The sequence below is a fragment of the Syngnathus typhle genome, linkage group LG2 (genome assembly GCF_033458585.1).
Source record: "Syngnathus typhle isolate RoL2023-S1 ecotype Sweden linkage group LG2, RoL_Styp_1.0, whole genome shotgun sequence".
Lineage (NCBI taxonomy): Eukaryota > Metazoa > Chordata > Actinopteri > Syngnathiformes > Syngnathidae > Syngnathus > Syngnathus typhle.
The window spans coordinates 539883-567845 of record NC_083739.1 but is presented as its reverse complement, the minus strand read 5'-3'; the positions used below and the strand labels follow the sequence as shown (position 1 = coordinate 567845).

At 51.1% G+C, this 27963-nt stretch overlaps 5 protein-coding genes and 2 long non-coding RNA genes across 26 annotated transcripts; 3 read left to right on the top strand and 4 right to left on the bottom strand.

The window, feature by feature from the left end:
- Window positions 1-109: 109 nt before the first annotated feature.
- On the bottom strand, window positions 110-2822 carry gemin8 (gem (nuclear organelle) associated protein 8). 3 transcript variants are annotated; one of them, XM_061267270.1, is made up of 4 exons: window positions 2681-2822; window positions 1865-1907; window positions 716-1028; window positions 110-557 (listed from the first exon to the last, which is right to left on the bottom strand). In XM_061267270.1, the coding sequence occupies exons 1-4, from the start codon at window positions 2701-2703 to the stop codon at window positions 298-300; spliced, it is 639 nt and encodes a 212-aa protein (XP_061123254.1). In that variant the 5' UTR covers window positions 2704-2822; the 3' UTR covers window positions 110-297. The 3 variants fall into 3 exon arrangements, with proteins under 3 accessions (XP_061123254.1, XP_061123262.1, XP_061123245.1); XM_061267278.1 differs by having other exon boundaries at window positions 2146-2748; XM_061267261.1 differs by lacking the exon at window positions 2681-2822 and having other exon boundaries at window positions 1865-2017.
- LOC133144438 (OX-2 membrane glycoprotein-like) lies at window positions 1975-5545 on the top strand. 2 transcript variants are annotated; one of them, XM_061267124.1, is made up of 7 exons: window positions 1975-2121; window positions 2618-2671; window positions 2744-2836; window positions 2946-3197; window positions 3256-3585; window positions 4236-4359; window positions 4911-5545. In XM_061267124.1, exons 1-7 carry the CDS (start codon window positions 2109-2111, stop codon window positions 4933-4935), a joined length of 891 nt encoding a protein of 296 aa, XP_061123108.1. In that variant the 5' UTR covers window positions 1975-2108; the 3' UTR covers window positions 4936-5545. The 2 variants fall into 2 exon arrangements, with proteins under 2 accessions (XP_061123108.1, XP_061123114.1); XM_061267130.1 differs by lacking the exon at window positions 2618-2671 and having other exon boundaries at window positions 1983-2121.
- Window positions 5546-5680: 135 nt separating this feature from the next.
- LOC133144710 (uncharacterized) lies at window positions 5681-8750 on the top strand. Its single transcript, XR_009710758.1, has 2 exons — window positions 5681-5817; window positions 6334-8750. It is a non-coding gene; the product is annotated as an uncharacterized LOC133144710 (long non-coding RNA).
- On the bottom strand, window positions 7955-11787 carry LOC133144348 (uncharacterized). 15 transcript variants are annotated; one of them, XM_061267024.1, is made up of 7 exons: window positions 11647-11787; window positions 11465-11517; window positions 11014-11325; window positions 10906-10947; window positions 10706-10819; window positions 10146-10171; window positions 9795-10061 (listed from the first exon to the last, which is right to left on the bottom strand). In XM_061267024.1, exons 1-7 carry the CDS (start codon window positions 11727-11729, stop codon window positions 9795-9797), a joined length of 897 nt encoding a protein of 298 aa, XP_061123008.1. In that variant the 5' UTR covers window positions 11730-11787. The 15 variants fall into 15 exon arrangements, with proteins under 15 accessions (XP_061122949.1, XP_061122958.1, XP_061122976.1 ...); XM_061267034.1 differs by having other exon boundaries at window positions 9795-10058; XM_061267052.1 differs by having other exon boundaries at window positions 9795-10055.
- Window positions 11788-11971: 184 nt separating this feature from the next.
- Window positions 11972-22758, bottom strand: LOC133144114 (segment polarity protein dishevelled homolog DVL-1-like). The gene is made up of 15 exons (XM_061266545.1): window positions 22275-22758; window positions 20029-20098; window positions 19568-19698; window positions 18141-18259; window positions 17859-18012; window positions 17702-17795; window positions 17536-17605; window positions 17143-17282; window positions 16641-16717; window positions 16404-16471; window positions 16257-16334; window positions 16037-16171; window positions 15457-15624; window positions 15160-15378; window positions 11972-13550 (listed from the first exon to the last, which is right to left on the bottom strand). The coding sequence occupies exons 1-15, from the start codon at window positions 22442-22444 to the stop codon at window positions 13180-13182; spliced, it is 2064 nt and encodes a 687-aa protein (XP_061122529.1). The 5' UTR covers window positions 22445-22758; the 3' UTR covers window positions 11972-13179.
- Window positions 21630-23603, top strand: LOC133144700 (uncharacterized). Its single transcript, XR_009710753.1, has 2 exons — window positions 21630-21956; window positions 23003-23603. It is a non-coding gene; the product is annotated as an uncharacterized LOC133144700 (long non-coding RNA).
- LOC133144275 (matrix remodeling-associated protein 8-like) lies at window positions 23194-27843 on the bottom strand. Of its 3 annotated transcripts, none has more exons than XM_061266847.1 (10): window positions 27563-27838; window positions 26756-26782; window positions 26341-26643; window positions 26057-26158; window positions 25451-25912; window positions 24211-24372; window positions 24110-24140; window positions 23955-24034; window positions 23815-23868; window positions 23194-23739 (listed from the first exon to the last, which is right to left on the bottom strand). In XM_061266847.1, the coding sequence occupies exons 1-10, from the start codon at window positions 27591-27593 to the stop codon at window positions 23714-23716; spliced, it is 1278 nt and encodes a 425-aa protein (XP_061122831.1). In that variant the 5' UTR covers window positions 27594-27838; the 3' UTR covers window positions 23194-23713. The 3 variants fall into 3 exon arrangements, with proteins under 3 accessions (XP_061122831.1, XP_061122840.1, XP_061122834.1); XM_061266856.1 differs by having other exon boundaries at window positions 26760-26782; window positions 27563-27837; XM_061266850.1 differs by lacking the exon at window positions 26756-26782 and having other exon boundaries at window positions 27563-27843.
- Between the last annotated feature and the right edge of the window lie 120 nt (window positions 27844-27963).

The window sequence follows — 27963 nt, the reverse complement described above, 5'->3', positions numbered from 1 at the left end:
TGGTGGTTTTGAATCATCACATCCTTGTTTTTAAATGTTGTAGTTTAGAGGAAACGTCAACTGCGAGTGCTTTGAAATATACAGTGTGTCTCACGTTGGCACTCACAAGTCAAAGGAAAAATTGACTTTATTATAAAAGACAAGTTGCAACAAGCGTCCGTCCCTCCCCTCCTCCCAAAATGAGACGATTGATCATCTTGAAAAGTATTGTCCCCACATCAACAAACCCACAGTTACATGAAGTCTTTTGAAAGATCTCTTCTTTCCCGTGTTCCACTTTTAATATGCCAACTAGTGCTAAAGTCGAAGCGGGATGACGGGCCAGTATTTGGGCTGCTTGCGGTCACAGTTTCTGTCAAAGGTGAGCTGCATGGCCGTCTCCATGGCCAGAATCTTGGCGGCATCCTCACCGTACAGCTTTTTCATCTCGGCCCCACGCCTTTCGCCCGGCCGCTCGGTGGGCGGGGCCACGCTGGCTTGCCGGCCGGTGCTGCGCAGGTCCCGATCGGCTGGGACGTAGCTGTCCCCTTGCTCGGCCTCAAGTTGTTGCTGCTGCCCTGCGGAGGACGGCAAGAGTCATCAAGTCAACCGGTGTTTCTTGAGTTAGTCACTGAATTTTGGGCGGCAAAACAATACCGCATTTTCTGCATTGGCATGGCAAAATGAATGAATTAGAAGAGAATTGAACTCACAATTTCCTTAATTGTCTACTTACTTAATTCCTCTTTGTGTTTCTCGGTCTGAGCAAAATATTGCCGAAGCTCCTCGCTGATCTCCATGTTACTGACGTCGCATTCGATCTCATCGTCCGAGCTGCTCTCCTCTTCCTCTTCACTGTCACTTTGGCACGCACGCCAGTCCGCGTAGCGCTCTCGCTGGCGGCGGTAGATGGGGCCGGAAGCGGCCTCCAAGGCTTTCTGGTAGGCCCGCCTGTGCCTCTGGTGCCAGGCCATCGCTTGGCCGTAGTGCTGCCAGTATCGGTTGTAGACGGGGCTGGTAAACCAGGACATTGGAGCGCTTCCGTCCTCCTGTCGAGGAGAAGACATGATTTTAGTATTAGGCATTCATGGCGGTTGAGGGCTCAATAGCATGCACAACCTGACCGGCATTTGCAAGCCTGAGGCAGGACCTCCCAAAGTACTTTGTAACTGAAGCATCGGCCCAAACTGTTAACGTCAGCTAACAGCGTTTCTCTCTACCCCAAAAATGTCTCAACGCACAAGATATTTCAAACTCAGAAACAAAGATGACGTGATGAATGCAATAGAGCGTGAGAAATCAGTGCGACCAACGCGGTGCGGTCTCTGTTGGCTTGTTTGCAAGCTATAGTATTTTAATGGTACAAACAAACCCAATCCTTAGTTTTGCCCCAAAAAGATATACTAGCACATCTTTTTAACAATGTTTCGAATTATAAAGAGCACTTGTAGTCCGATTAACAATCATTTGATTTCAAGCTCATATTGTATGCTGCTATACTATACTAAATACTAGATGTATTCGTGATTTTTATGCATATGTTTAGCAAAAATAGCAAAAAAACGTCAACCGAGTTTTCGAAATCCAAGAATATATATATGTCAAATAACAAAAGATATTTTCTAAAGTTCTACAAATAAGCGTTCACGTTTGAGGCTGAAATCATTCGCTTATCCGGGGTATGTTAAACTTTACGGTCGTTTTTTTTTTTTTACCCACAAGCAAAGTTTGCCAGTTTGGTTATTTATTTTTCTTTCCACTCTGGAGAAAATTGGTTAGCCAACCGCCAACAAATTGAAAGAGCAGTCAGTCAAATGCGAAACTGTCATTCGCTTATGAAGTTGTGGCTGGAGTACGCCCCGAGCTCTCCTCGCGAAGCTCTCACCATGTGCGCTCGCTCTTCAGTGCCAGGCGACAGTAGGAACAATCTGAGGAGGAATATAAAAGAGATCTCAGCATCAAGCAGACAGACGAAGAGCAGGTTAGCATGGCTGCTACCAAACAAGAGAGGCGATTGGTTAGCATTAGGCGCTAGCATTGGGCGCTAGCATCTCCCAAACAAACAAACACGTGTAAGCCTCTTAACTACAAATAAAACAGCCCGACCTTCGCCCGCTGTCACGAAATAGATGAACGCGGGAGGTAAGTTTTAGCTGAATAACTCACATTTCACAATCTGTTTTGAGTTAAAAAAAAAAAAAAAAAAACCCTCAACATTTCCCAGCAGCCTTTGCAAAAACCACTCACTACCGCCGCACAGTGGTTGTTGGTAAATAAACGGCAACCGAATTGTTTTTAAATTTGTCTGCTTTTTCGAATGTCTGCTTTGATCTGTCTTTTATATGTTCTTTCTACCAAAAAAAACAAAACGTTTGTAGGCTATGTTTCTGCTAAATACATTTCCCCCCCAAAATGAACAGCAAACGTCATATAACAAACAGCGACTTTTGGTTCTTATTTTCGCACACTTTGCCCGTTTGTAACGCAAGTGAGTTCGAAGAGTGGGCGTTAAATCAATCTGCTTTAACCTCATGCAGTCAATGTCATCACGAGGTTTCTTTCGGTTTCGTTTTACATGGCATTTCCAAGAAACATGAACCGAAAGAAAGTCAGTCACCTCTGTTTCTGTTCTCTGCAGCAACGGGCAAGATGCGGCAGCCGTTTTTACTCTTCCCTTTCCTGCTTCTAAGGGGTGACTTACTTGCAAAATACCAGAGCGACCATTTGTTCCCATCATTCAAGCATGGACTCTTTTGTGTTTCAGCTGCCACCAGCGTGCAGGTCACCGGTTTGGGGAAGATAACCGTGGAATACGGCAAGGATGCTTCCTGCAAGTGCGAGCTGCACGACCAGAAAGGTCAGTCAGTCAGTCAAACTGCAGTAGGCACCCGTTTGCTCTGCAAGCCGCTCCCCTCCCTCACAAGCGGTTGACCTGGCTCGCTCGCTCGCTCGCTCGCTCGCCTCAGGTGTGCAGCAGGTGACATGGCAGAGGCGTCTGCGGGACAACCGCTTTGAGAATGTGGCATCTTACAGCGAGTACCACGGACAGCACATCAACGAGCCTTACCGGGGCAAGGTGATTCTCAGCGAGACGTCCCTCACCTCGGCGTCCCTCACCCTGAAGAACGCCACGTGGGCGGACGAATGTTGTTACATCTGCATCTTCAACGTGTTCCCGGAGCCTTCCAAAAGGAAGCAGACCTGCCTGACCGTGCAAGGTAAAACCAGTCAGTCGGATGACTTGTACCGTTTGCTCATGGCTGCTAAATTTGGCAGGAATCTCTGAGGTGAACGCAACGGTCGATCAACCAGACAGCGGGCTCACCGACGGAACCACGACAGCCGTGTTCAGCTGCTCCGCCACCGGGAAACCGCCACCCTTCATCCGCTGGGACTTCTCGCACAACGCCACCATTTTAAACAAGACGGTGTCCACCACGGTGGGCAACGAGGACGGCACGTTCACCAGCACTCACAATGTCACCTTGCTCGTGGTGGGGAGTTGGGACGGCCATTCGGATTGCGTGGTGCAAAGCAGCAGTCAAAAGAAGACGGTGAGGGTTCCTTTTTCTTGGGATCCCACCAGCCTGGAGGAAGAAGACACAGGTATGTCCACTTTCCAACCACCTTTTTCCTTGAAATGTTGATAAACATTCCACTTTTTTTACACAACTCAAATCTATGACACAAATGTTTGTCCTTCAAACTAAAATCATACACTAGCGCAAAATGTTAGGCTGAAATGGTTTCGTAGGGTCAAGCCCAAGCAAGTATTTATTGGTGACTAGAACGGATTCATCGGTTTTACTCCGAGGTTCTGGAGTGGTACTCAAGTTCCACCTGACATTTACTTCTAAAGTAAAGATGAGAGCTGTCACAATGTTGACTGACACATTGCCGGTGTCGGTCACGCATGGGCCGATTTCCAAATTGTACACACCCAAGAAAAGTTTGTCCATGATGTAAGGCTGGCGTCGACAGTGTAGAGCATATCTTCTCTACCAGTTCATCTCCACCCAATTTAGAAGCCTGCTTTAAATGTCATTTCCATGACTTGTTTATTCTGGCAGTATCTGCGAGGAGTTAAAGTGAAAGTTGAACTAACTTTCTGTTTCACTTCTAGATAACTGAGTTCTGAGTCATTGTAATGTTTATTTTTAAACAAATGACATCTCATTTCTTCATGTTTTGATTTGCAGTAGAAGGTGCAGTGTTTGCAAGCTGAGTATAAACATTGGTCTTTGTTTGTTTTGAAGCAGGTGGAGCACCACCCAAAACAGGAGTCATTCTTACTGGGATGGTTGTGCTGGCTGTGATTGTTGCAATTGGTGTGACGGTCCTCGTAGTCCTAGGAGTCTGCATTAGAGGAAAACTAAAGCGGTGAGTTGTCAAGTCAAGTTGATTTGTATAGCCCTAAATCACAAGCCGTCTCAAAGGGCTTCTTCGCATCCAGACAAACAATTGACAATTCAAGCACTCAACTCAAAGCATCCCCTGATCTTAAGTGTACCCTCAGAAATACCATGTGAAATGACATTGCTTAGCTGAAACGTTGCTTTTGTCAGACAGACATTTCTTTATCCTAATTATTCATCGCCACCTTGGTCCGCCGGTGTGGCTGCTTTCACAGCATTTTAGAGCCAAACAAGTTTTCAAGCCTCGTTTTGTGTTCTTGTCAATGTCTTTAATCATTCAAATATGTGATAATGATCTCCTCCTTCCTCCCTATGTGGGTTTATCACATTCAGAAAACATTTTCACTTTGAACCCATGAATGAACTATTCATTGTTATCCCCTCCCTCCCTCTGTGTGTTGATCCCATTTAGAAAAACATTTTCATTTTCACTTCACTGGAACTATTAAGGGCAATTCAAAACAACAACACCTGGATTAACTTGATCATGTTCCTTGTTTTGGTTCCTCTTCACAGGTTTAAGTTCATTTCGGTCGTGTAGTTTTTGGTCGGCACTCCCAGACAGCTTGTGGCTTGGCGATCAGCAGAATGAACCAACTGAGCAGCCAATTTCAACCCAGCGCCGCTTTATGCAGCTTCACAATGTTTCTGTTACAGCAAGTCAATGTCTTGGGGCTTTGCTGCGATTTCATTAGCCTTTGACACCTACTTGAGTTTGTCATTTAATGATAGCTTCAGTTCATACCATTGTAGAAGGAACAGTCCAGTCATGCTCAAAAGTCACGTCCTAGTTGGGCTTTTCAGTTGAAAGATTCTTAGCAAACTGAAGACAGATTCTTGAAGTAATTGTATATAGTACCTGACACAGACTTTCAGATCCAATGTTTAGAAAAAACATTTGGCTCATTTGCAAATTTAAACTTGTCTGAATTATTTTTTTATAAACGCTGGATCTTATTTATATTATGGTTACGTTATAAATGATATACATATATATATAGATATATATCAGTTTGATTTTTATGTTGACGCTGATTTGAAAATACATGTATAATTATGCAAGATCAATGCAATGCCCTCTTCTGCTGCACTAATAAAGATGAAATATGTAGATTTATGTTTGAGTTCAAATAAAACCTTCACGCACTCGACTTGTGTTCGAATAAGACGTTAGTTATTTCAATGTCTGCAGGACAGACAATGGCCACTGGAGGTTGCACTTTCCTGCTTTGAATGAATCCATGGGCGCAGGGAGGGGAGGGAAGGGAAGGGAAGGAGGCCTTGGCTAACGAGCCGCATCCCTTCTCGTGTGTCGCTCGCGAGTCGCTCCTCCTTCCTTGGAAGAAGCCATGGCGCCCTTTCATCGGAAATGTTGAAAACACACTAATTAGCGACATTTACAAATCCAGCAGTCTGACCGCGGGTGAGTTTTATTTGCCTTCATTTATTCCTTCATCTTCCGACCTGTAAGTCTTCATTTCTGTGCATTGAGAAAATCGTTTCTCCTTAGATAACCTGATTGTTATTGCTGTTTTAATTACAGATTATTATTTTTTTAATCAATATTCAGAATTGAAGTACGCTCCTCTGATTAGCTAGTTCAAAAGCTAGCTATGGCAGCAAACTGGTATCATCATCCCAAGTGATAAAGCAGTAAGCGGGATACAGAATACCATCTAGGCCTAAAAGTAATAATGATTTCAAAAAAAGACTTTAAAAATGTCATTGAGCAATAAAGAGCGTCGAGAAAATAAAACCAAAATATTTTTGACAAAAGTCAAGCAAACCATGTTAAGTGAACAGTGGTACCTGATGGAAAGTGACCAAAAAGTCATTTCAATAAATAAATACCTACACTGTTGAAATATTGAAGCTTTGAGGTTTAAAAACTCTGACTACTTTGAGCCAAACATTGACCTTTTATATTGTTTTGTTTCAGGCTCTGGAAACTAATCGCACTTGGAGTGGTGAAGCTCTATCATGGCTTAAACGAGATGAAGATCAATCAGGTGATCATTTGGAAGACATCAGCAGCTGCATCATTTCAAAGTTCCTTCAAACATTGTTGGATAGCACGCGTTGGTGAGCTTGCTGCAATTGAACATGTTTGGACTTGGTCTGCAGTTTGCTCTGCTACTCTGGATGGGAGGGACATCCAGCACACAAGGTTAAGAAACAATTTTAGTTCATGGAAAGTTCATCTCCATTTTAAAATCATCATTTGGCAACACTAACATTGTCACTGTGACAATTGACAATTCCTTCACTGCCAGCCAGCCAGCCAGCCAGCCAGCCAGCCAGCCAGCCAGCCAGCCAGCCAGCCAGCCAGCCAGCCAGCCAGCCAGCCACTGTCTGAAGTCACTCACTCACTCACTCACTCACTCACTCACTCACTCACTCACTCACTCACTCACTCACTCACTCACTCACTCACTCACTCACTCACTCACTCACTCACTCACTCACTGCCTCACTCACTCACTCACTCACTCACTCACTCACTCACTCACTGCCTCACTCACTCACTCACTCACTCACTCACTCACTCACTCACTCACTCACTCACTCACTCACTCACTCACTCACTCACTCACTCACTCACTCACTCACTCACTGCCTCACTCACTCACTCACTCACTCACTCACTCACTCACTCACTCACTCACTCACTGCCTCACTCACTGCCTCACTCACTCACTCACTCACTCACTCACTGCCTCACTCACTGCCTCACTCACTCACTCACTCACTGCCTCACTCACTCACTCACTCACTCACTCACTCACTGCCTCACTCACTCACTCACTCACTGCCTCACTCACTCACTGCCTCACTCACTCACTCACTCACTCACTCACTCACTCACTGCCTCACTGCCTCACTCACTCACTGCCTCACTCACTCACTCACTCACTGCCTCACTCACTCACTCACTCACTGCCTCACTCACTGCCTCACTCACTGCCTCACTCACTCACTCACTCACTCACTCACTTTCTGTATTTTACTTCAATTTGAAATTTTCTGTCAATTTTTCTCTTTTCACTCCCTCCATTTGAAAAGAGACTTTTTTCAATCTGACCCCACAACAAGACTCGTCTACTTTTCCCAGTGTGCGAGCGAGCATGTACTTTTGCCATCTCCGGTCTTTGTTCATTCTTCTTGAGCTGTGTGGTACAAGTTGGCCTTCACTGCACTCTTTGTGCCCTCTCTACTAAGACTGTTGCCAATGGGAACGTTGTTGGGTTACGCCTCCCAACCAGTAGCCTTCTTGCTAGCAGTGAGCAAGCACACTTTGTAGCAGTAGACTAGGAATCAGTCAGTGCAAAAATGTCTTGTCCGATTGCTCTCCTGGTGGATTGGTGTTTCGGCCTGGACAAAAGGGCGTGTCTTTGCTATGGGCGGGAAGGAAGCCTTGAGGAGGCTGCAGTTGGAAGCCGGCCGGGCCCTGACAAAAATACTTTGCTCCCACACACACACACAGCAATGCACACACCCAAACGTACAGTAGAACACTAGGCTTTTTGTGTCAAATACAAACCAACACTTTGAAAAGTGAAAACGTTTTCCCGATATCTGCCATTTTATTGACGACTCAAAGCGGAAAAAAACGACAACCGAAAAACCTTAACCACATGAATGCTTTGAATGTGTTTTGTGGCATCCTTCTGAGCCAGCAGGATGTGCAAGGGAGGGGACCACATCCTGCCCACCATAAACAGCCAGCCAGTCATTACTAAGGGCACAACTGAAGAATGGCAATTCAATTTACACCCATCGGCATCCATCCATGCATCCATCCATGCATCCATCCATCCATCCATGCATCCATCCATCCATCCATCCATCCATCCATCCATCCATCCATCCATCCATCCATCCATCCATCCATCCATCCATCCATCCATCCATCCATCCTTCCATCCAATTAAAAGAAGTATAAATGTGATGAATAACTATGAATCCAATTGATACTCCCTGCGCACAGTGTGGTCAAGAGCGCTGCTTCCAACTTCTGTAATTGATGACATGTTGCAAAGAAAAGCATTGTTTTGGCTTCTTCCCCTTTAAAACATCCTGCGCTTGACATATTATTGTGGTTTCAAAATGTCCGTCATTTGTAGTGACTTGTAAGTGTGAGGAAAAAGAGGCGGGGCCATGAAATCTCACTTCTCTTTGAGAAATGCTTGGCTTAGTGGTCCACTTCATGTAGACCTTTGTGAGGTTGCCGTCAAATCAATCTGCTGTGGTTTGGCGTGCCTGTTAGTGTTAGCTCGTGAGGGAACGTTTCGTTCATAACAACGAATCTTTTCAGTGAATCGGAGAGAACAAGATTTTGCTCATTTTCACGTTCGGCAGGAGCTAAAACTTTTCACGCAAGTGCGCTTAACGAGGGAATCACACGGACACTCCATTAGGTACACCGCCATTTTCACGTGTCAGGCCACTTCATTAGGGAAAAATCATTAAATGAAAGTGAAAAGTGCCACACCTGCCCTCACCCCTACCTCCTGATTGGCACACTTGAAAATGGCGGTGTACCTAATAGAGTGTTCGTGTGACGTCACAGATCAAGCAGCCAATCAGAAAGTGGGGGTGAGGGTGGGTGTGGCACTTTTCACTTTCAGTTCAGCTTTGACCATGATTTTTGATTATTTGATGTATAAAAAAAAAGATCAGTGCGTGTGTGTGTGTTTGGACGATTCGTTGAACGAATCTTTTGAGTACTTTGATTCTAAAGATTCAGTTCACTTAAAAGAACTGGAATGCACATCACTAGTGCCTGTGAAAAAATGGCGTGCTAAACGCCCGACGTCCGCATTCCAGTCACGTTGAGAAATGAGCCACTAGACTCTTTTTGTATGCTTGAATGGGCTCTTGACGTTCCCAACATGTTGTTGTTGTGAAAATGTACTTTCATGTTTGGTGCTACTCCGTCCGCAACGTTCGAAGTGTCTCATTGATTTTCTTTATTTCGAATTTGTTTTCGCTCGACAAGCGTTTCTTCCGACTGGCCCAAGCGCTAACTCTTCATGCGCATCAGAGGAGCAAAAGATAGCGCCACTTGTCAAAGTGTGAGAATGCGTGCAGGTGCTAATTTTGCAGATGCAAACGTGATCAACCGCAAGGCTCCCTCCATCCCTCCCTCACTCACAGCCAACTATGTACTTGCTTCTTCTTCACCTTCCGCTCGTCATAGCAATCAAATAAGACGAGCCTTTGTTGTTGTTGTTGTTGTTGTGGCAACCAATAATGATGGAGTGTGACTTGTCATTCGTCCGAAACCAAGATTGCCATTTGGGATGTGAGAGGAAGCTGATGTGAAACGAGCCGTTCGCCCTTTCCCCTCCCTCGCTCGAATGCAGATGAAAGGTGGTGGTGGTGACTTTCCATCATGTGTCAGAGCCGATCGTCCAGTAGTATATCTGCATAGTGTGAACTTTCTTCTTGAAGCCTCCTCGCTCTCGCGGGAGTACCGGCGGCGACGGCGAGCAGCTGGTGGTGGTCGAGAGTGGCATACGTGACGGATCTGTCGTCTTTCATTCTTTCTTGCTTTCCTTCTTCTGCGCTCATCTCGTAGCTGCCGGAGGGGGTTGGCACACTTTGGGCTTCGCCTCTGCTTTGCTGCTGCTGCTGCTGCTGCTGCTGCTGCTGCTGCTGCTGCTGCACACACCCAAAAATCAATAGACTTCATTTCTAGAGCCATTTCCAAATGTTAGGTTGCGGAGATGATCGACTAGGATGCCTCACTTCAGTTTCTGTTGGTGTCGCGTGACCTGCATGAAGGAGATGTCATGTTCTTAGATCAAATAGGTTTTGCTTTATAAATGTGGATGTATTCATATTTAAATACAGATGTACACTATTCTCAAGTATACAGGTACGTATTTGGCTTTTGGCTGAAATACCAGGATGGACCTAAAAATGGATATAAAAAAAACTAAACTAAATAAAGACTAAACAAACACATGGATAAATGAATGAACATATCAATCATATAACATTTAGAGGTGAACTTTTCTAAAGTTTTCAATGTGCATTTCAGTACTTTTTGCGTGACCTGCTGTTTTGGAAAAAAGCTGCACGAGTGCACAATTCTGGCTCTCTTAATCACCACATCTCGTATCACCACAATGGCAACAGAGTAGGATGGTCGGGCTAGGTGTTAGTTCTTTCTTTAAAAAGGTTGAGTCCTAAAAGATGTATAAAATGATGCGATAAAAATGTCCTTAAAATGACAACCAGCCAAAAATAAGTAGAACTGTGTCACCACGTAAACACAAAAAGAGATTTGGATGAAAACGCCTCACCTTTACACCGTTGCAGTAAGATGATAGAAACAAATATCACCATGACGACAAATGCAATGGTGCCTGCAGCAGAGTACACGTACGTCCATCGGATCTCTTCCTTCGACATACCTGCTGAGAGAAAAAGACACTTTATTATTTAAGTATGTGTCTAACAATCATCTTCAAATATAAACAGAATGCTGAAGACACCAACTTACTGGTGTCATTGCGAAATGAGATGTTGGCCATTATGTCATTATCTGGAAAAGCAAAGGTGGTGTGTAAGGTCTGTAATCATCCCAATTCAGGACCGTATAAAGACATACCATACACAGACACGTTGATGCTGTGTCCTACGGCCAATCCACTTGCACAGTGATAGGAACCTGAGTTGCTTTCTTGTATATTTGTGAAACATAACAACAGCAGCATGGTCACATTGCTTAACTTCTTCCATTTGATCTCAATATGAGAGTCAACGGTCACCGGCACAAATGCGTCATTTTCCATCTTATACCAGGTGACATCGTTCGAACATTGCTCCGTGCTGCTAATATAACATTTAATCTCAAAGTATTCCCCAATTTGAGTCTTGTAAATTCTGTCATCCACCGTGATTTTCGGGCAGCCATCACAATCTGGTCAGAGAAAAAGAGAAACACATGAATGAACACAAACGTATATTTAGGAGACGGTAGTAGGAACATTTGAATGGAAACGTGGCCCAGTTTGGGACAAATTCCAAACTTGCAAGACATGTAAGTGAACACTACACACCATGCTGGCCCACATTCTTGCTTTTTGTTTTGTTTTGTGTTAATCCACCACGACTGTGAATAAAGGTAAGACAAATAAGGTTCTATCATCGCATCTGGACTTGACCGAGTTAGAATTTATACAGACTTTTTGGGGCGAAGAAGAACACAAAAGCAAATCGTACTCAAAGAAAAGCAACTTACAGCTGACACTTGAAGTGAGATGCAGCACTGCCAAGATAGAGAGAAAAAGCACACTCCAAGAGGGCTTCATAACTGACGACCATCCACACCTGGCAACCAATTCAAAATGAGACTTGTCTCGAGGCGCCTCATCGTTTGGCTACTACGCTGACAGAAATACAACTGACTCTAACTTTGCAAGTGATACGTGGAAGTACCTTTGTGAGCGTAGGCGGGCGGGCGGTCTGCTGCTACAGAAGAACTCAACAGTTAGTCTTCTCACGCTGCGCACAAAGTAAAAGTACAAATATAGTTATAGAGCACTCACAGAAACTTTAGCCCACAGTGGCAACATAGAGATTTTTTTTTTAATCATATATCATACATATCTATGTACAATTAACATTTGGATTGTACAGAAAGCCAGTTCGAGAGAAAGGTTGATTGGAAACAGTGTTGCAGACCGCTGGCAGGAAGGGAGGGAGAGACAACTCGCCAAAGTGCTCATCAAAATAGGATTCGGCTCGGCTCGGCTCGGCCTTTCACTTGGACTCAAAGGATGGCAAGTGCCTCGTGCGCTTCAATGAAACGCAAAGGAAGGAAGCGAGCAAGCTGGCCTTCTTTGAAAGAAAGAAAGACAGACAGAAAGAAAGAAAGACAGAAAGACAGAAAGAAAGAAAAAAAGAAAAAAAGAAAGAAAGAAAAAAAGAAAAAAAGAAAGAAAGAAAGAAAGAAAGAAAGAAAGAAAGAAAGAAAGAAAGAAAGAAAGAAAGAGGCTCGTCCATTATTCAAAGTCAACAGACAACCTGGCAGATTACAAAATGTGTCACAAGGTGGCCCGGTTGTTCAGAACGCGCTCATTTTTTTTTGCTCTCATTTTTTTTTGCTCTCGACATTGAAAAAAGGAAATCAAGCAATTTCAAACTGCAGACGGGAGGGACATCGCCCCGCGACGTCAAAAAACACATCATTTCCACGATGACTTGCTCAGTGGGTCGGTTAGTGGCGTCGTCCTCTGTCCTCCGTCGTCGTCACGTTGGCGGCGACGCTGTTGGATGCTCACTTGCAAGCAAAGCCAACCGCACGCACCAACGCACGCACGCACGCACGCACGCACGCACGCACGCACGCGTGTCTGACGCTGACGACCAAAGATTTGAGGCCAAACGATTGACAGACAGACGGCCATTGGTGGCGGCAGCGACCAAATAAATAAGCTCCAAAACATCCTCCAGTGTGTCGACCGTTTCTTTGAAAATTCAGCGAGAGGAGACCCCTGGGCACAAATGCAGACAATATCTTCTTCGGGCCGCCCCGTCGCAGACTTGATGGGGAGATGGCAACAGGACCCCAAAAGGCGCTGACGCCACAGTCTGGGACAGACAGACGCCGCCCGCCCATGTCGACGCTCTGGGGATTGAGATCCAGGCCTCGATTCAAGCGCTCACAGGAGACGGACGGAACGGAGGACCGTTCCGCTCCGGTCCGCTCCGCACAATCACCACGTTGAACAGCACTTCACAAACACGTACATTTGGCGGGTCTCCTTTGCCGTCACATGATGTCGACGAAAAACTCGCAGGGATTGCCCATGGCGTGCTGCAAGGACTGGCGGCTGGCGGTCAGCTCGGGGGGAAAGCTGGAGAGCTCTCTGCCGGGAGGCGCCACCTTGGGGGCCAGGCAGTAGGGCGGCGGCAAGCCCAGGGGGCCGCGGGAGGATGCCTGGCCGGGCTCGCTGCGGGCACAGGGGAAGGGCGAGGGGGCGGCGGCAGCGGCGGCGCGGCTCCCGTGCGAGCGGCTGCCGCTGGACCGGGCCCGGCTGTGACGGCTCATCTGGCTGCCGCGCCTCCCTCCCGCCTCCGACGCGCCGCACTTGTGAGCCTTCTCCTTGCCTGCGCCGGGGTTGGAGCCACTGCTCCGGCTACCTGTGCACAAGACGCAGTGGGTCCTACGTCAGCGGCAAGGCGATGCAAAGTGGGACCGCCTGAACACAATACCATGACGACGGATGGCAACGCAGCTTTTGCCAAGAGCGCTTGAATGCGCTTTACAAGGCTGGCAGATGGACGGAGGGACGGACGGAGGGATGGACGTGGACAGACGGAGGGACGGACGGGCCATTTGTAGTCGTGCAATAAGACCTTTCTGAAAACGCATTTGGGAAACCTAGAACATACTGTCATGAGCATATTTGCTGCGACGTCATAGAACATCTGACCTAGCCATGAGCATAGTTGCCGGCCGCTACGCCATCATTCAAATGGATCCAGATCCAAGTGAGGCGCGAGGCTGCTTGCTCCATTTTGGCGACGTGTGATGCCGGACAAAGGAACGGTTTCATTGCCTGAGACGGATTCTTTTCGATATTGCAAATTAGGCACACACTTCAACTCTGCGCTCTTTGGTGTGTCTGCAAGATGGGTAGTTTCACTTTACAGACCTGTACGGGCAGGCATACAGAGTGAGGACAGCAAGGCTGGATGGAGGGAGGAAGGGAGGGAGGGAGAAAGCGGCGGAGAGAGAGAGGGAGGGAGGGAGGGATTGGACTGTGGTTGGGGGGGGGCTGTTGCAGGCTTACCGGTTCCCCCGGTGTCCTGGGACTACCTCCTCCTTCAGTCTACGGTTGCCCAGCAGAAACAGAGGGAACAACACAATTACACACATCTTCCTCGGCAGCTAAACTAGGCTAAGCTAAGCCCAGAACAGCCACACACGTGATATATGGTGCCAAAGAAACGGGAAGATGGATTCCAGATGGGCTGGCCCGTTCAACAAAGTGGGCGACCTGTGGGCCGCTAGTCCATTGGCTCTCTTACAGCAGATTTCTTTTGGCAAATTTCAACAGCGGCGCAGGTGTGCGTACATACGTACGTCCATGGTGCATTTCACCCACCATCGCCAAGAGGGAGGGAGGGAAGGAGGGATGGATGGAGGAAGGGAGGGAGGAAGGGAGGGAGGGAGAGCTGCACACGGCCTCGACGCACACGGCAGACAGACAGACAGACAGACAGCGAGAGCGTGCGAGGTCTCGATTACGCAAACGGGCATGGTTCGAAAGTCAAGCGGACCCCCGCCTCGTCACCATTGCCTTGCCAGAGTCACTTATTTGCGTTCTTTTTTTTTTTTTTCTCCATCTGTAATGCTTCAAAGATGCCACAAGGTAGCGCTAGAGAGTGGGACGCGATGCCGTGGAAGGAGTGAATGATTAACGGCAAGTTTAAAAAAAAAAAAAAAATTCAACTATGATAGCAAAGTCAGTGTTTGTTTCTTATCTTGACTGTCAGATGCCATATTGGCATATTGAAGGATGAGCCAAACTGCTGCCCTTTGCACTTTGTGACAGACATTCAAGAGCGGCCACTTCTCCCGAAATGTGGCAGGCAGGTCGGCGTTTCGTTGACAGCACAAGTTAAGCAATAAAGAAAAATAGGCCCACTATTTGCTGGGGCTCCCGGTTGGAAACGGCGGTTTGGCGATATGACGCCGTTTGAGATTTGGAAAAATGTTTGTCACGTCGCCGCCGCGAGTACTCACCCTCGCTGTGCTGGCTGCCCGCGCTACCGCTGTGGAAGCTGTGGCACGGGTCCGAGTACCCGGGCGGGAAGCAGGGCGGCGCGGAGGGGAAGGGCGGGCAGGGGAAGGGCTGCCCCCCCATGGGCCAGGCTGGGTTGCCGGCGGGGGGGGGCGCTTGCGAAGCGTCCTGCTCGGAGCCGCCGCTGCCGGAGCCCTCGTTCAAATTGAGCGAGGCCATGTCTTAGTGAAGAAACAAGCGGCCCGTCAGGCCAGTGAGCTCAAGCCACCTCGCCAGCCAGCCACGCATCGACACTTTACTTTGGCAGAGGTCCCCAAAGGTGTAGTAGCACTGTTCCGAGAAGGTGATCTTGTTGACGGTATGTCTCAGGTAGCCGTGTTTGAGCAGACTGCTGGCGTACTTCCTGGCATCCCGCCGGTCTTTGAAGCCTTCCACTCGGGAGTAGAGCCAGTCCACCACGTCAGCGCCTGGCGCGGTGACAAAAGTCGCAGACTAACGGTGAAGCTGCTGCTGCTGCTGCCGCCGCCGCCGTCGCCGCTCTGTGTATGTTGCTGATACCAAGTAGCTAGCCAGCTCCGACTCCGCGTAGGCCGCTAATAACAAGTGAGTAGCAAGGTACGACTGAATTTATGCCGCCAAGTAGCTAGCTAGCTATGACTAAATGTATGCCACCAATACCAAGGAGCTAGCTAGCTACGACTAAATGTATGCCACCAATACCAAGGAGCTAGCTAGCTAGCTACGACTAAATGTATGTCGCCAATACCAAGTAGCTAGCTCCCTCAGACTAAACGTATGCCACAAATATCAAGTAGCTAGCTAGCTAGCTAGGACTAAATGGCCTGGTTTGTTCACAGAAGAAAGTTTTCTTTTGCTCACCAATGACAGCATTGGCAATGGTGATCTTTAGCCACATTCTGTCCCGGATCTCCAGGCCAGAGTCTGCCAACTGCATCATCTTGACGACGGTGGCCATGTCGGTTTTACTCGTCGATAGAGGCAAGTCGTCAAACTCTGCAAAAATGGCAAAGACAACAAGGACAAAACGATCCAAAGGTGCGCTCCGCGATGATGCGACGGTGGCCCGTTAACTCGTTACCGTAGTGGGGGTACGGTCCCGTCAGGGCGGTGGTGTGCGAAATCCAGGCGGCGGGGTCAATGGGTCTCACCGGCTCAGCTGCTCAGAGACAATAACAGGGCTTTGCTTTCCACGCCGTCTTTTGAGATGATTCTCACACGGTCTTACCTCGAGGGATGGTGAAGTAGCTTCGAGGGGAGGGGTCCCAACATTTGGCAACAGTTAGACTGATTGGACTGAAAACGAGACACGGGCTCAGTCAGGAATAGTTCATCGTCAGTCGGCGCGGTTCTTCTTCGCTAACGTCCACGATTCAGACGCAAGCTCAACAACTCCGAATTCGGACAGGAGCCGACCGATACCAAAGGGGGATATTTGAGCAGATTTGGAAGCGGGAGTTCTTACCCGGTTTTGGAAACAATCTCTCTCAGAATCCGCACGGCGTCGTCGTTGCTCATATTCTCAAAGTTGACGTCATTCACCTGGAGAAAGAGACGGCAGAGCTCGCTAACTGACGACTGGCGGAACTACATCAACTCACCGGACTCCCTCCCCCGCACCGCTACGATAACCGGATCGGCATTCTTCCCATACCGATTACATAGTAGGTTTGACACGAAGCCCAAAAAATGCATCGCATAATACGAGAGCCGTCTTTTTTAGACATAAATATCGACGTATATATGTATGTGCCTATTTATTTTTTTAAACAGCAGCCTTCTTCTCATTCTTGACTCAAAACAGCCCTCTAGTGGCCGCGAAGAAAAGTGCGCGCGCGGTTGGATTGCTTTACAATTGAACGCTCGTAAAAAAGAGCAACAACGATCCATGCGGGGCAACATGGAAGGAGCCACCATTGCGAAAGCATGAAACGAAAGCAGATGCTCTCTTTTCATACGCACGGTACCTGCAGGAGCATGTCGCCGGGTTCGATCCTGCCGTCGGCGGCCACGGCTCCTCCCTTCATGATGGAGCCGATGTAGATGCCGCCGTCGCCTCGGTCGTTACTCTGACCCACGATGCTGATGCCCAGAAAGTTGTACTTTTCTGGTGGCCGGAACAAAGAACGAGCTTCAGTGAGGGCAAAAGGTGCTCTTTGAATTCAAGGAAGCCAATAGAGTCAAGAAAATGGACGCATCACAGCTCGCACGCTTCTGCGCCGAGAGTTTGCGGATGGATGCCAGGAAGTAGCTGCAAGTCGACCGCGGGTGGCAAATGGGCGTGGCCAGCCATCAAGGCTGTTGCGTCCAGCACGTCACCTTTGAGCCCGCGTGAAGTTCTGCCTGCCTGCCTCACTCACCCATGTTGAGCGTGACGGTGATAATGTTGAGGCTCATGGTGGAGTCGGTGATGCTGCTGAACGACGAAGACTGCGAGGGCAGAGGGAGCCAGCGTGACGGCCGTGCGTGGCCCACGACCGGAGCCGGCCGGCCGGCCGGCGTCGCCCGGCCAATTTGGCCACTCACCCGCTCCATTTTGGCCACTTTGTGCCTGCGCCGGCGGAGCTTGTGCCTGCGCATCAGCTGCGAGGAGCTACTGTGCTCTGTGGAGCTGCTGAGCCTGAGAGGAAAAACAAACATGGGAAACGGCGCGCGGGCCAAGGGAGTGAGAAAAGGCCCTTACCTGCTGGCGTCTCGGTCATCCTCGCTGTCGACGAAGGAGCTGGACTCCAGCTCGCTGCTCTCCACCGAGGGGCTGTCGTAAGCCGCCGCCGCCGCCGCCGCCGCCGAGTCCCTGGCCGCGCGCTCACATTTGGTGTGGCCGTTGATGCGAGGTACTGGGAACGAGCGGGAGACGGGCGGGCGTTGAGAGCGCCCGGCCGACGGACCGCGCCGCGCCTCCCCCAATAGCGAACGCTGGCCCGGCCGGCCGGCTCCGCGTCGGTCCGTTTTGTCCTATACTTACGCTGGCTTTCCCGAGCTCTCCTCCGCGCGCGCTCCCTTTCCCGCTCACGCCGGTGACTGAGGAGGGACTCGGTGCCCGTCTCGGGATCCGGGCCGTCGCGACTGCTCACCGCGTTGGCACTGCGATCGGGAAGAAGTCCGGTTGGCAGCAGAATGGCAACATTTGTGGTTCTGCACGTAATATGAGGTACGCGTTTCAAATGGCCGAAAGGTCACGCCTTTTCAAAGTGAAGTGAGATGGGGGGGCTTACGGGTCGAGGGGCTTTGCCGAAGCCGCGCGTCCACTTTGGCAAACGTGTTTCTTCCGCAAGCACGCATAGCGCACGCCTAACGCGAGTTAACGCTCGGCAAGGAGGGGCGGCCGTGAGCCCAAGGTGGACGGGCGGCCGTGAGCCCAAGATGGCCGCCGCCGGCGAGGCGCACGTCACGTCGCAACGTCGAGCGGGGCTCAGGACTACGAGCCGCATCTGGCCGCCGGCCGTGAGGCTACGGCAGCTTCCAGATCTGGAGCGACATGATTCAAGGCTAAACTGCAGCTGTGGACAAATGCAAAAAGCCCTTTTTTCAAATCCGCCAGCCCCTTTGCTTGCTGCAAATGTCTGCCTCCTCCCTCTCCCTCTCTACCTCCCTCCCTCCCTCCCTCCTGGGAAACGGAGATGACTGCTTTTCATGTGCGCTCATCGGGATTAGCAACCTGCACAAGCTCCTCTGCGCCCTCATGGCGGGAATGCCGTGAATAAGGCACAAAAGGCAAATGAAGCGCTCATCATATTCAGGGAGAGCGCGAAAGGCAGGCTACGGCGAGGATGGGTTCATTTCATCATTTGCTCCGCTGACTCTGCTGAAGAGGAAAAGGAAAAAGGCTGTGTGGGGGGGGGGGGGGGGGGGGGAATCATCGTGTGAAGCTCGTTGCACTGTCACATTGCACCCACCGCATGGAGGCAGTCGTCCGAACTCCAGGACAAGATGATGTTTGGACAGGCCAGCAGAGAGCAATCAAAAAAAAAAAGAGTTCTCAAAAAAGCCCCCCCCCCCCCAAAAAGGTCTATTTTGGGAAGAGGAGTACTTGATCAGGTCACAGCATTTTTTTCGTTTCTCTTTTCTTTCCTTTTCCATGCGGCAGCCAGCACACATGGATGAGTGCTCGGAGTATCGAATGCTACTCAATGACTGGCTGTAGATAAAGAACTGCATTTGTACAAAGAGGAGCCGCGCTAGCGAGCGAGCAGGGATCCAAAAGCGGCCCTGGAGCACAGTTGACCCCTGGCACGTACGCGGCAAGTTCACGCATCGGCGCCAAGCACCTTTGCCTGCCTGCCTGCCTCCCTCCCTCCCACCGGCACTCAAAAGGGACACCGACGATGACAAGCGGTGGGTGACGGACGGACGGACGGACGGACGGACGGACGGACGGACGGGCCTACTCACTGGAAGGAAGGGGGCCGGGAGTCACCGATGCCGCCGGTTCTTTCCAGAGGAGGCGGCAGCAGCAGCAGCTCCGGGTTGCTCTCTGTGCACTGGGATCCTCCATCAGAGTGAGCGCTCTCCGCTAGCACCAACTAGCGAACGGACGCAAAGCAGCAATTTGACACTTTTGCTGTCTGACAGGAGTCGTGTGTGTGTGTGTGTGTGTGTGTGTGTGTGTGTGTGCATGTGATGAAGCGTGAGCATCTTTAAACGCATCAACATGCTCATTGTTTTGACAAGTGAAGATGACGCCGCTCATGACAAGCAAGCAAGGGAGGGAGGGAGGGAGAAATATCGGTTGCCAAGGTGGCTCTAATGAAGCAGCCCAACCTAAACGCACTTGTCGTGGCGCTGAGCGGCATTTGCGTGGCGGCGTCCTCACTTGCATGGCGCTGCCCGCGTTTGCATATGGTCAGACTTACCCAGGACACCACCCTGCCGTTGAAGCAAGGCAGCTTGGCGTTGTCGTCGGAAATCTCCTCTTTGACGACCCTACGGAGGGAGGGGCAAAGAAGCACAAGGTCAGGGCGCAGCTGGAACCACCATGACGTCATTGAAAGGCGGAGCACTCCATTTTGTTCCATACAAAAAGAACCTGGAGCCGTCCGATGATGTGCGCTGGCACCTTGGACGGACGGCCCCGCAAAAAAAGCTTTTGTCCTTGTGCTTGGTTAACCGTTGACCCGCCGGGACAAAGTTCAACGGCAAAGCTGATGGATGACGTGCTGCGGCAAGTCGCTTCCTCTTACCGGAACGGTGTCAATGATTGACAGGTCCGCGTGGGGATTTCCGGTATGGTCCAAATTTGCTGTCGGAGCGGAGACGCGTCATGAATCTGTGATGAGTAGCGCTTGTAACGGATCAGTGAGGCACGACGGGCTTCGGACGGTGAAACGTGGATAGCGTCCGGTACGAATCGGGCGCAAATCAGCGCAGCCAGTTCAGCGAAACCTCCATTCCATTCTGAGGAAGCCTTCCTCAAAGCGCGGAGAAAAATGGCGCCGGGAGAAAATGGCTGCAGCGCGGCAGGGGGTCCACCGGATGCTCATTTCCATTTCAAACAGCGTCTGCAAGCAAGCGCAACCCATTTGCGCTTCTCCTCCTTCCTTGGCTCGCCAGCCTGCCGCCCTCTCCTTTCTGTCGCCGGACCGTCCCAGCGTTCTCAGAGGCCCGAATGCGCTCGGAGCGGCCTCCGTTCAAGCGCCGAGAGAGAGAGAGAGAGAGAGAGAGAGAGAGAGAGAGAGAGAGAGAGAGAGAGAGAGAAAGAGAGAGAGAGAGCCTCTGGATAGCACTTGCCCAAAAAGCGCTGGAGGCCGCAGTCAGTCAGTAAAGCGGAGGCCCATCAGAACAGGGCCGTTCGCGTGATCGGAACCGGGCCGCTCGGACATCAGAACCAGGCCGCCCGGCCATGGGAAGTGGGCCGCTCAACCACGGGAACCTAGCCGCTCGGCCATCAGAACCGGGCCGCCCGGCCATGGGAAGTGGGCCGCTCAACCACGGGAACCTGGCCGCTCGGCCATCAGAACCGGGCCGCCCAGCCATGGGAAGTGGGCCGCTCAGCCATGGGAAGTGGGCCGCTCGGCCATCAGAACCAGGCCGCCCGGCCATGGGAAGTGGGCCGCTCAACCACGGGAACCTGGCCGCTCGGCCATCAGAACCAGGCCGCTCGGTGTCAATCCAAACATTACATAGAGCGGGCCCTGGCTTTCAGATGGCTTTCCTGGTGCTATTGTCAGATGGAAAGGAAAAGTGGACATGGCACATTTGCGTAGCCTCCGCGTGCACCCAAGGCGGGCAAACTACACTAAAGGGGTTTTGAAAAAAGTCCTTTTTGCCTGCAACCCATTTCTCATAGTTGCCAACGTTTGAGAGAGCATGCTTTTTACTTTTTGCAAAATACATTTCCGATCGGGGCTTGGCGGACCATTCGGGAGGGAGAGACGAGCAAAAAGAAGGCATGTTCTCTCCTGTCATTCCCGTTTGGGGTCACGGATGAGTTGGAAGCGACCCCTTTGGGCGGCAGTACACCCCGGGCGGACTGGTCGCCAGTCAATGGCAGCCCACGCACTCACGCCCGAGGAAGATTCTGTGTCCGACAAAACAAACGTCAATGCTTTTGGAGACAAAGACTCAAATGCAAACCGCTACGGGCTGCTAGTCCAGTCCAGTCCGGTCCGGTCCAGTCCAATGACAATACGGGCGGTCTAATATTAGTCGCCGCCGCGCCAAGTGCCAGCCAGCCAGCCAGTCAGCCAGCCAGCCAATGCAGACATGATCACGGCGAGAGAGAATCCAGTCGGTTCAAATGAAAGATGGAATGTTTGATACGGCTCTTGCGTCGGCGAAGACGGTGAGTGAGAATCGATATTTTACAGAGGGGCCTTGGAACACATTGAAAATTGACGGATAAAACCAATCGCGACACAAAGCAGGAAGCAGACATGACGCCGCAACGGACGTGAGTGTGCGGATCTGGTCTGAGCCCGAACACTCGTCTCCCTGGCTCGTCCACGGCGCACTGGTCGGTCGGTCGGCCGGCCGGGAATAACGAGCAGGTGCCAGGAAGCGTGCGAACCCGCGCGTGCACGCGCCCGCCCCCCCGCACGCGCGCTCGGACTGCTCCCGGCAATAAGACAATCGGCACAACAACAAGCACAACGACACTCACCCGAAATCCTGGTCCATCGATTTGAAGAAGAATTTGTAGCTGTGCACCGGTCGGTTGTTGAGCACATTTTTGAAATCGGCTAAGGTGACTTTGTCCGGAGAAACCGCCAATTTGACCAGATAGGGAGTCTCCTCCTCGTCGATGTGATAAATGATTTTGGTCTCCGCCATGAGACCGAGAGGAGGGCGAGCATTGACAGAGGCACACCACCCACCGCAAGAGAAGGGCAACAACTGTGGGCTGCCGCCGCCGCTGCCGCCGCCGCTGCCGCCGCCTCTGCTCCGCTTAGAGGCAGCAGCACGCGCTAGTAAACGAGCGTCCGCTTCGGGGACGTGCCCCGCGTGGACTCGGACATGTTGGCCGTCTTTCTGCTCCACCGCGGGCTGTAGTACAGGAAGGGACCGTCCACATCCACATCCACATCCTTGCCATTCGCTGCTGGGAGGAACGTTTGCTCGCGTCGCTGGCGACGCGCTGCTGCCACCGAGTGGCGCTTTCGGGGACTGCTCGTGCACGCTAGGGGGCGGTAGAGCGCGGAGATGGATGCGGGGCGGGCTAGGGCGCCGCCTTGGGACGCCCGCGTCGCCGCCCGCCATATTGGGTGTGGACGACCTTCATTTGTCAATCGTTTGACGACACCACCACGCTCTCGTTCATGCCTTTTCGTCCATTTCTATTTCAAATCTTCATACCAAATACATGTGAGTGAGGTTCAGAATATTTTTCAGACATCAAATGCCGGAGGAGCTGCACTGCACTCCAGACATACCCCCAGCCCAGCCCCGGTGTCGCGGAAATACGACGAGGTGACTGGGATTTAGTTTTCACAGGGGAAAAAAAAAGGCCCCCCACCCTCAAATGTTGTGTACAAGTCGTGTTCATATATCAGTGCCTGCAGTTATGGATTTTTCACCCCGAGTTTTCTTTGTATCTTATCTATTTATTTATTAATACTGTCATTGTTTGGATCAATTGATTCCAAAAGTCTATGCTTTACTATCGCACTATTACACATTGGAAACAAATTTAGAAACATAAAAACAAGTAATGTGCCACAACATTTGGCGACTTTGTCCGTATACAGTGAACATTGGTTTGCAAATAAAAATACAGCAGAATGGACGCAACAAAAAACAAAGGGTGCAAAAGCAACTATTGTCATATGAAAAGACCTTTGAGCGCCGTCCGTATGCATGCACATTACACCTAATCCACGCCAGAAAAGGTAGAAAACATTGGGGTGGGGGGGGGCATGGCACCTCAAAACGGCAAATAAAAGTGACTGTCATTTTCAGGAATAAACGTGATCAAATGAGAAAAAAAAAAAAAGTAAAAGCTACGTGCCGTGTTGCTCGGTTGTCATTTGGTCCCCCTTGAGCGGCGGGCGGCGTTTGCTCTGGTCCTGCCAGCAGCAGCAGCAGCAGCGTGTCCCGAGCTCCTCACTTCCACAGCTTGCCATCAAAGTCTGCATGAGGACAGAACGCACACGCACGTTCATTGGTGTGGCGAGCCAACTGCTCGGCCTCCTCTGGCCGCTTACCCTTGTTGCAGTCTTTGCTCATGTCTCGCTCTTTCAGGAGGTTGTTTTTGTAATCTGTGCAGCGTGCGTGCATCAACACACACACACACAAAGTCAGGAGTTTCCTTTTCCACGTTGGCAGAGTGGATGCAATCTACTACCTGAACCGGACGGCTCCGGGTCGCGGCTCTTCAGCTCCGCGCAGTCCGGCGAGCGTTCCCCTTCATAGCTGACGCTTCTCCTGCAAAGACAAAAGAGTTGTTCTCCCCCGCAAAGGCATCGCATTTACCAACATTTGCTTTTGCGTGGCTCTTACTCGTCATATCCGCGCAGGTGGTATGCCAGGCCTGCAAGGAATGTCGAAAGAATCAAAAGGGTGTTTGGTGCTGTACGCTAGCCGCCAACCGAACAGGACACCTCTCTTTTTGCGCCGACGAGTCAGCGCCAGGATTGCGACGCCGACGAAGGCCAGAAGCAGGAAGGCCGCCAGGAAGTAGCCCACGTGTTGAACCGCATGGCTGCTCCGATGCTCCGGGAGGATGACGTTGACCACGTGAGGACTGTCAACGTCTTTGATTCCTGCCAAGATACGATGAGCCGTCAAGACTCGAGTCTTGACGGGTGGACCGGCGCAATGCCTGCTCTCGACGCTGGTCCCGATCCTTCCAGAATATTGCGGGCCCGCCGCGTGGAAACGAAACAAAAGGGTGATTTAACCCCTTCAAGGATTCTTCTTGTCTCATTTCCCCTTTTTCAAAGTCAGAGAGAGGAAAAGTAAAGCGCACGGGAGTCATGTCGCCAGTAATGACTTCCAGACGCATTTTTTCCCCTCCTCGAGGGGAAAAAAAAAAAAAAAGGACAGGCTGACCACAGCCGAGAGGAAAAGTGCGAGAAGGGACAAATTCTCTCATGTGCTCTGTCTGCCTGTCGCTTTTGGATTCACCGTTTTCTACGTTGGTGGAAGGCAGTAGCAAAAGAGGTCAATAGAACGTTCGGTCCAAGAAGGACTATGTCCCGAGAGCGAGCTCTCATGCGTTTGGAATGCGCACTCGTCCGCGTTGACTACTAGGTTGGCGTCAAAGTGCAGCCGGGGCGGGGCGGGGCGCCAATCATCTCAATAAGAATTGGAGCCAAGGCAAAGCCATTGGAGAAACTGCATGCTGGACTCTGAGCGCATCCGGTATGCTCCCGCCCCCGCAGGCAGGACACACACAGCTGCTCTGATAAACACCAGTGAGCAGCGGGGCTTTGGAAGCAACCAACAAGCGTGGTCAACCTTCCTCACAAGAAAAAGCCACCGTCAAAGCTTCCTCTCCCCCAGCCACCCACCGCCAAACTTTTGCGAGCGGCATCAATCCCACGATGGTGACGATTGGCGGATCTGAGCGAGGGAGGGCTGCTCCGCTGTGGGAGAGGCCACAATCTTTGCCACTCAAAGCGTCCCTTCTCATTCCCTTTAGAGAATCCGAGTCGGCCCATTTGTGCGGTGCGGCTCGCCCCGTCCGTCGCGAAAATCAGAATTGGCGCCATGGCCCGCCCGGCTACACCCTTCACAAAAGCGGAGCCAAGTATCCGTCGCATCGCCTCCCAGTGTTTCCAGACCCGATTCTCAAAACAAAAGCCGCTCGTCAGTCTCTTTGAGTTGCGACGGGCTTACTTGGTTCCGGTCGGTCGTTGGGGGAGGCCTCCGAAGCCGCGGTGGGCTCTGCGGCCAGCCAAGGTACCACGGTGAGTCGAAAGACGCGTCTCTCGTGCAGGCCGCAGTAGTGGTGGTGCAGGTGGCAGGAGTAGAGGCCTCGATCGAGCGGCCGCAAGTCGGAAATGGACAGCGAGAAGTCGCCCAGGCGAAAGGCGTCGTCGGCCACGCTCAGCTTGTTGCGGGCCGCCAGCGGCCCGTAATCCCGCCGCTCTCCCGAAGCGTAGAGGTCCACCAGGCGCTCGGCTCTGTCGGGACGCACGCCCGGGGGCTGGAAGTCCCAGTGGACCACCTGCTGCTGGTCCTCCTGGAGCCCGTCCCTCCACAGGGGGTGGCGGTTGACGCACGGCAGCGCCAGCGAGCTGCCCAGCAAGGCCACCAGCACCGTCTTCTCTCCGTCCCAGTAACGCTTCTGCTTGAGAGCTGTCGCGCGGCAAGACGCGCCCTGGTCAAGCTGCGCCCGCTGGCTGGAACGTGATCGATTGGACCCACTTGCTTGCTTTGGGTTATTTGTTTGGACTTAATAACTTAAGTTGTTAAGGGTGTAGCCTCCCTCGCAACACTCACCTGACTTGGTCACGTTAAGCTGAATGCGAACAGACTGTTGATTCTGGCAGTAGTGATGGTGCAGATTACACGTGTACGCTCCTCGGTCACTCTGCGCCACATCTGGCGGAAGAAGGGGGCAGAGAGATGCGCCCGCCCGAGTGAAAACACGCTGGTTCTGTAACTGACTTGGCCTCAAAACCACTTTCCCATCACGGCAACGACAAGAGTCGAGGGCAATCGGATGCCCGTACGTATATTAGCTCATACACCAAGCCAGCTCGGCCCGGCCCGGCCGGTCTTACTGGTGATGACGAGGGAGAAGTTGCCGTCTTTGAACGCCGAGGCCGGAATGGAAAGGCGGCCCTTGTTGGCGCTGTCGTAGAGCCTCGGGCGGGCGCCGGGGGACATATCCAGGAGGCGCTCCACCCGGTATTTGGGCGTGTTGCGGATCACGTCCCAGTGCACCACCCTCTGGCGGTCCCTCAGTCTGTCCTGGGTCCACAGCGCGCGAGGGCTGCGGCAAGGCAGGACGGCCCGGCTGCCGACGGCCAGCGTGATGTTCTCGGCTTGGAGCGGCCTGCCGTTGCCGCTCCCCTGAGCCCACGCTGGTGTGGGGAAACAAACACACACACACACACAGGCACACGCCTTAGCCAAACGCGGCGACGCTGGTTACAAACGGAAGGTGTCGGCAAAAACAACCCAAAAATACTTCACCTACTGGCGGGAAGAGCACGACGACAACTGAAAGGGACAAAAAGAGGACAATTAGTCTTGCTGTTGCATCCGTTTCAAATCGGTGCAAGCTTAGGTGAGGCTTGCAGCTCAACCCCGAAGCACAAAGAAAAGGTGAGGAAAGGGAGACCATTTCTCTGGCTTTAGGTGTGCGCCCAAGGCTAAAGCAAAAAACAACCAGGCCGCCAATGCACTTTCCGTGACATCAGCCATTTTGCTATTTGCCACCTCCAATCAACCTCACTTGGCTGACGTCAACATTTTGCAACGAGGACGAACGTTGCCGATTTATTGCCGTGTCTTTCTTTGTTTGCTTGCCTCGAAGCCGGTCGGGTCTCTTTGAAATGCTCAATTAAGAGCCGGTCATGAAATCCTCCCGCTGAGAAAGGCTCGTTAGTGAATGAGGGAGGGAGGGAGGGAGGGAGGCTGCTGAAAAACGCTGACTCCTCCATCTGCTCACACCAAAGTTAACAAGAAACACATTGGGCCAAAACCATAGCAGGGAAAAAAATCCCCCAGGCCGAGGCGACTCATGTTTCTTGGCAACGTGCCTTTCACGACCAGTCTGAAGAACCTTACGGATTGGACTACCGCTGACCCAGTTCATTTATTTCGTCAAAAGTAACATTCTGCATAGTTTTGGCGAGGCGGAAACTTTTTTTAGGCGCGGTGGCTCTTCGCAAAGGCAAGTGCGTTTCCCAACAAAGATTGAGCATCTTTCCAGAGCAAAACACAGTCGGTGGACCAACGGAATGTGAGACCATTCTTTTGAAAGAACAACAAACTTACCTGGCAGCAGAGTCACAAAAACGACGTGCATGTCTGGCTCGGATGGGACAAAAGTTAGCAAATCAAGTAGGTCACCACGGAGCGACTGGGGTGGACCGTACGGTACTTGTTTTGGTCGTCTGACTGGACGGATGGATGGCTGGCCTGCCCTGCACACGTCTGGAGTGGATGGGCTGCCGACTGACGCCCCGCCCCCTGAAACCCAACACTGGGCAAAACTCACGAGCGGGGGATGCTTGTTTTCTCTTTTTGCTCCAAATCAGGCTGGTTAAAGTTAAAGTCCCAATGATCATTGTCACACACACACGTCTGGGTGTGGTGAAATTTGTCCTCTGCATTGAACCCATCCCCGTGTGATTTTAATCCATCCCCTGGGGGAGAGGGGAGCAGTGAGTGGCAGC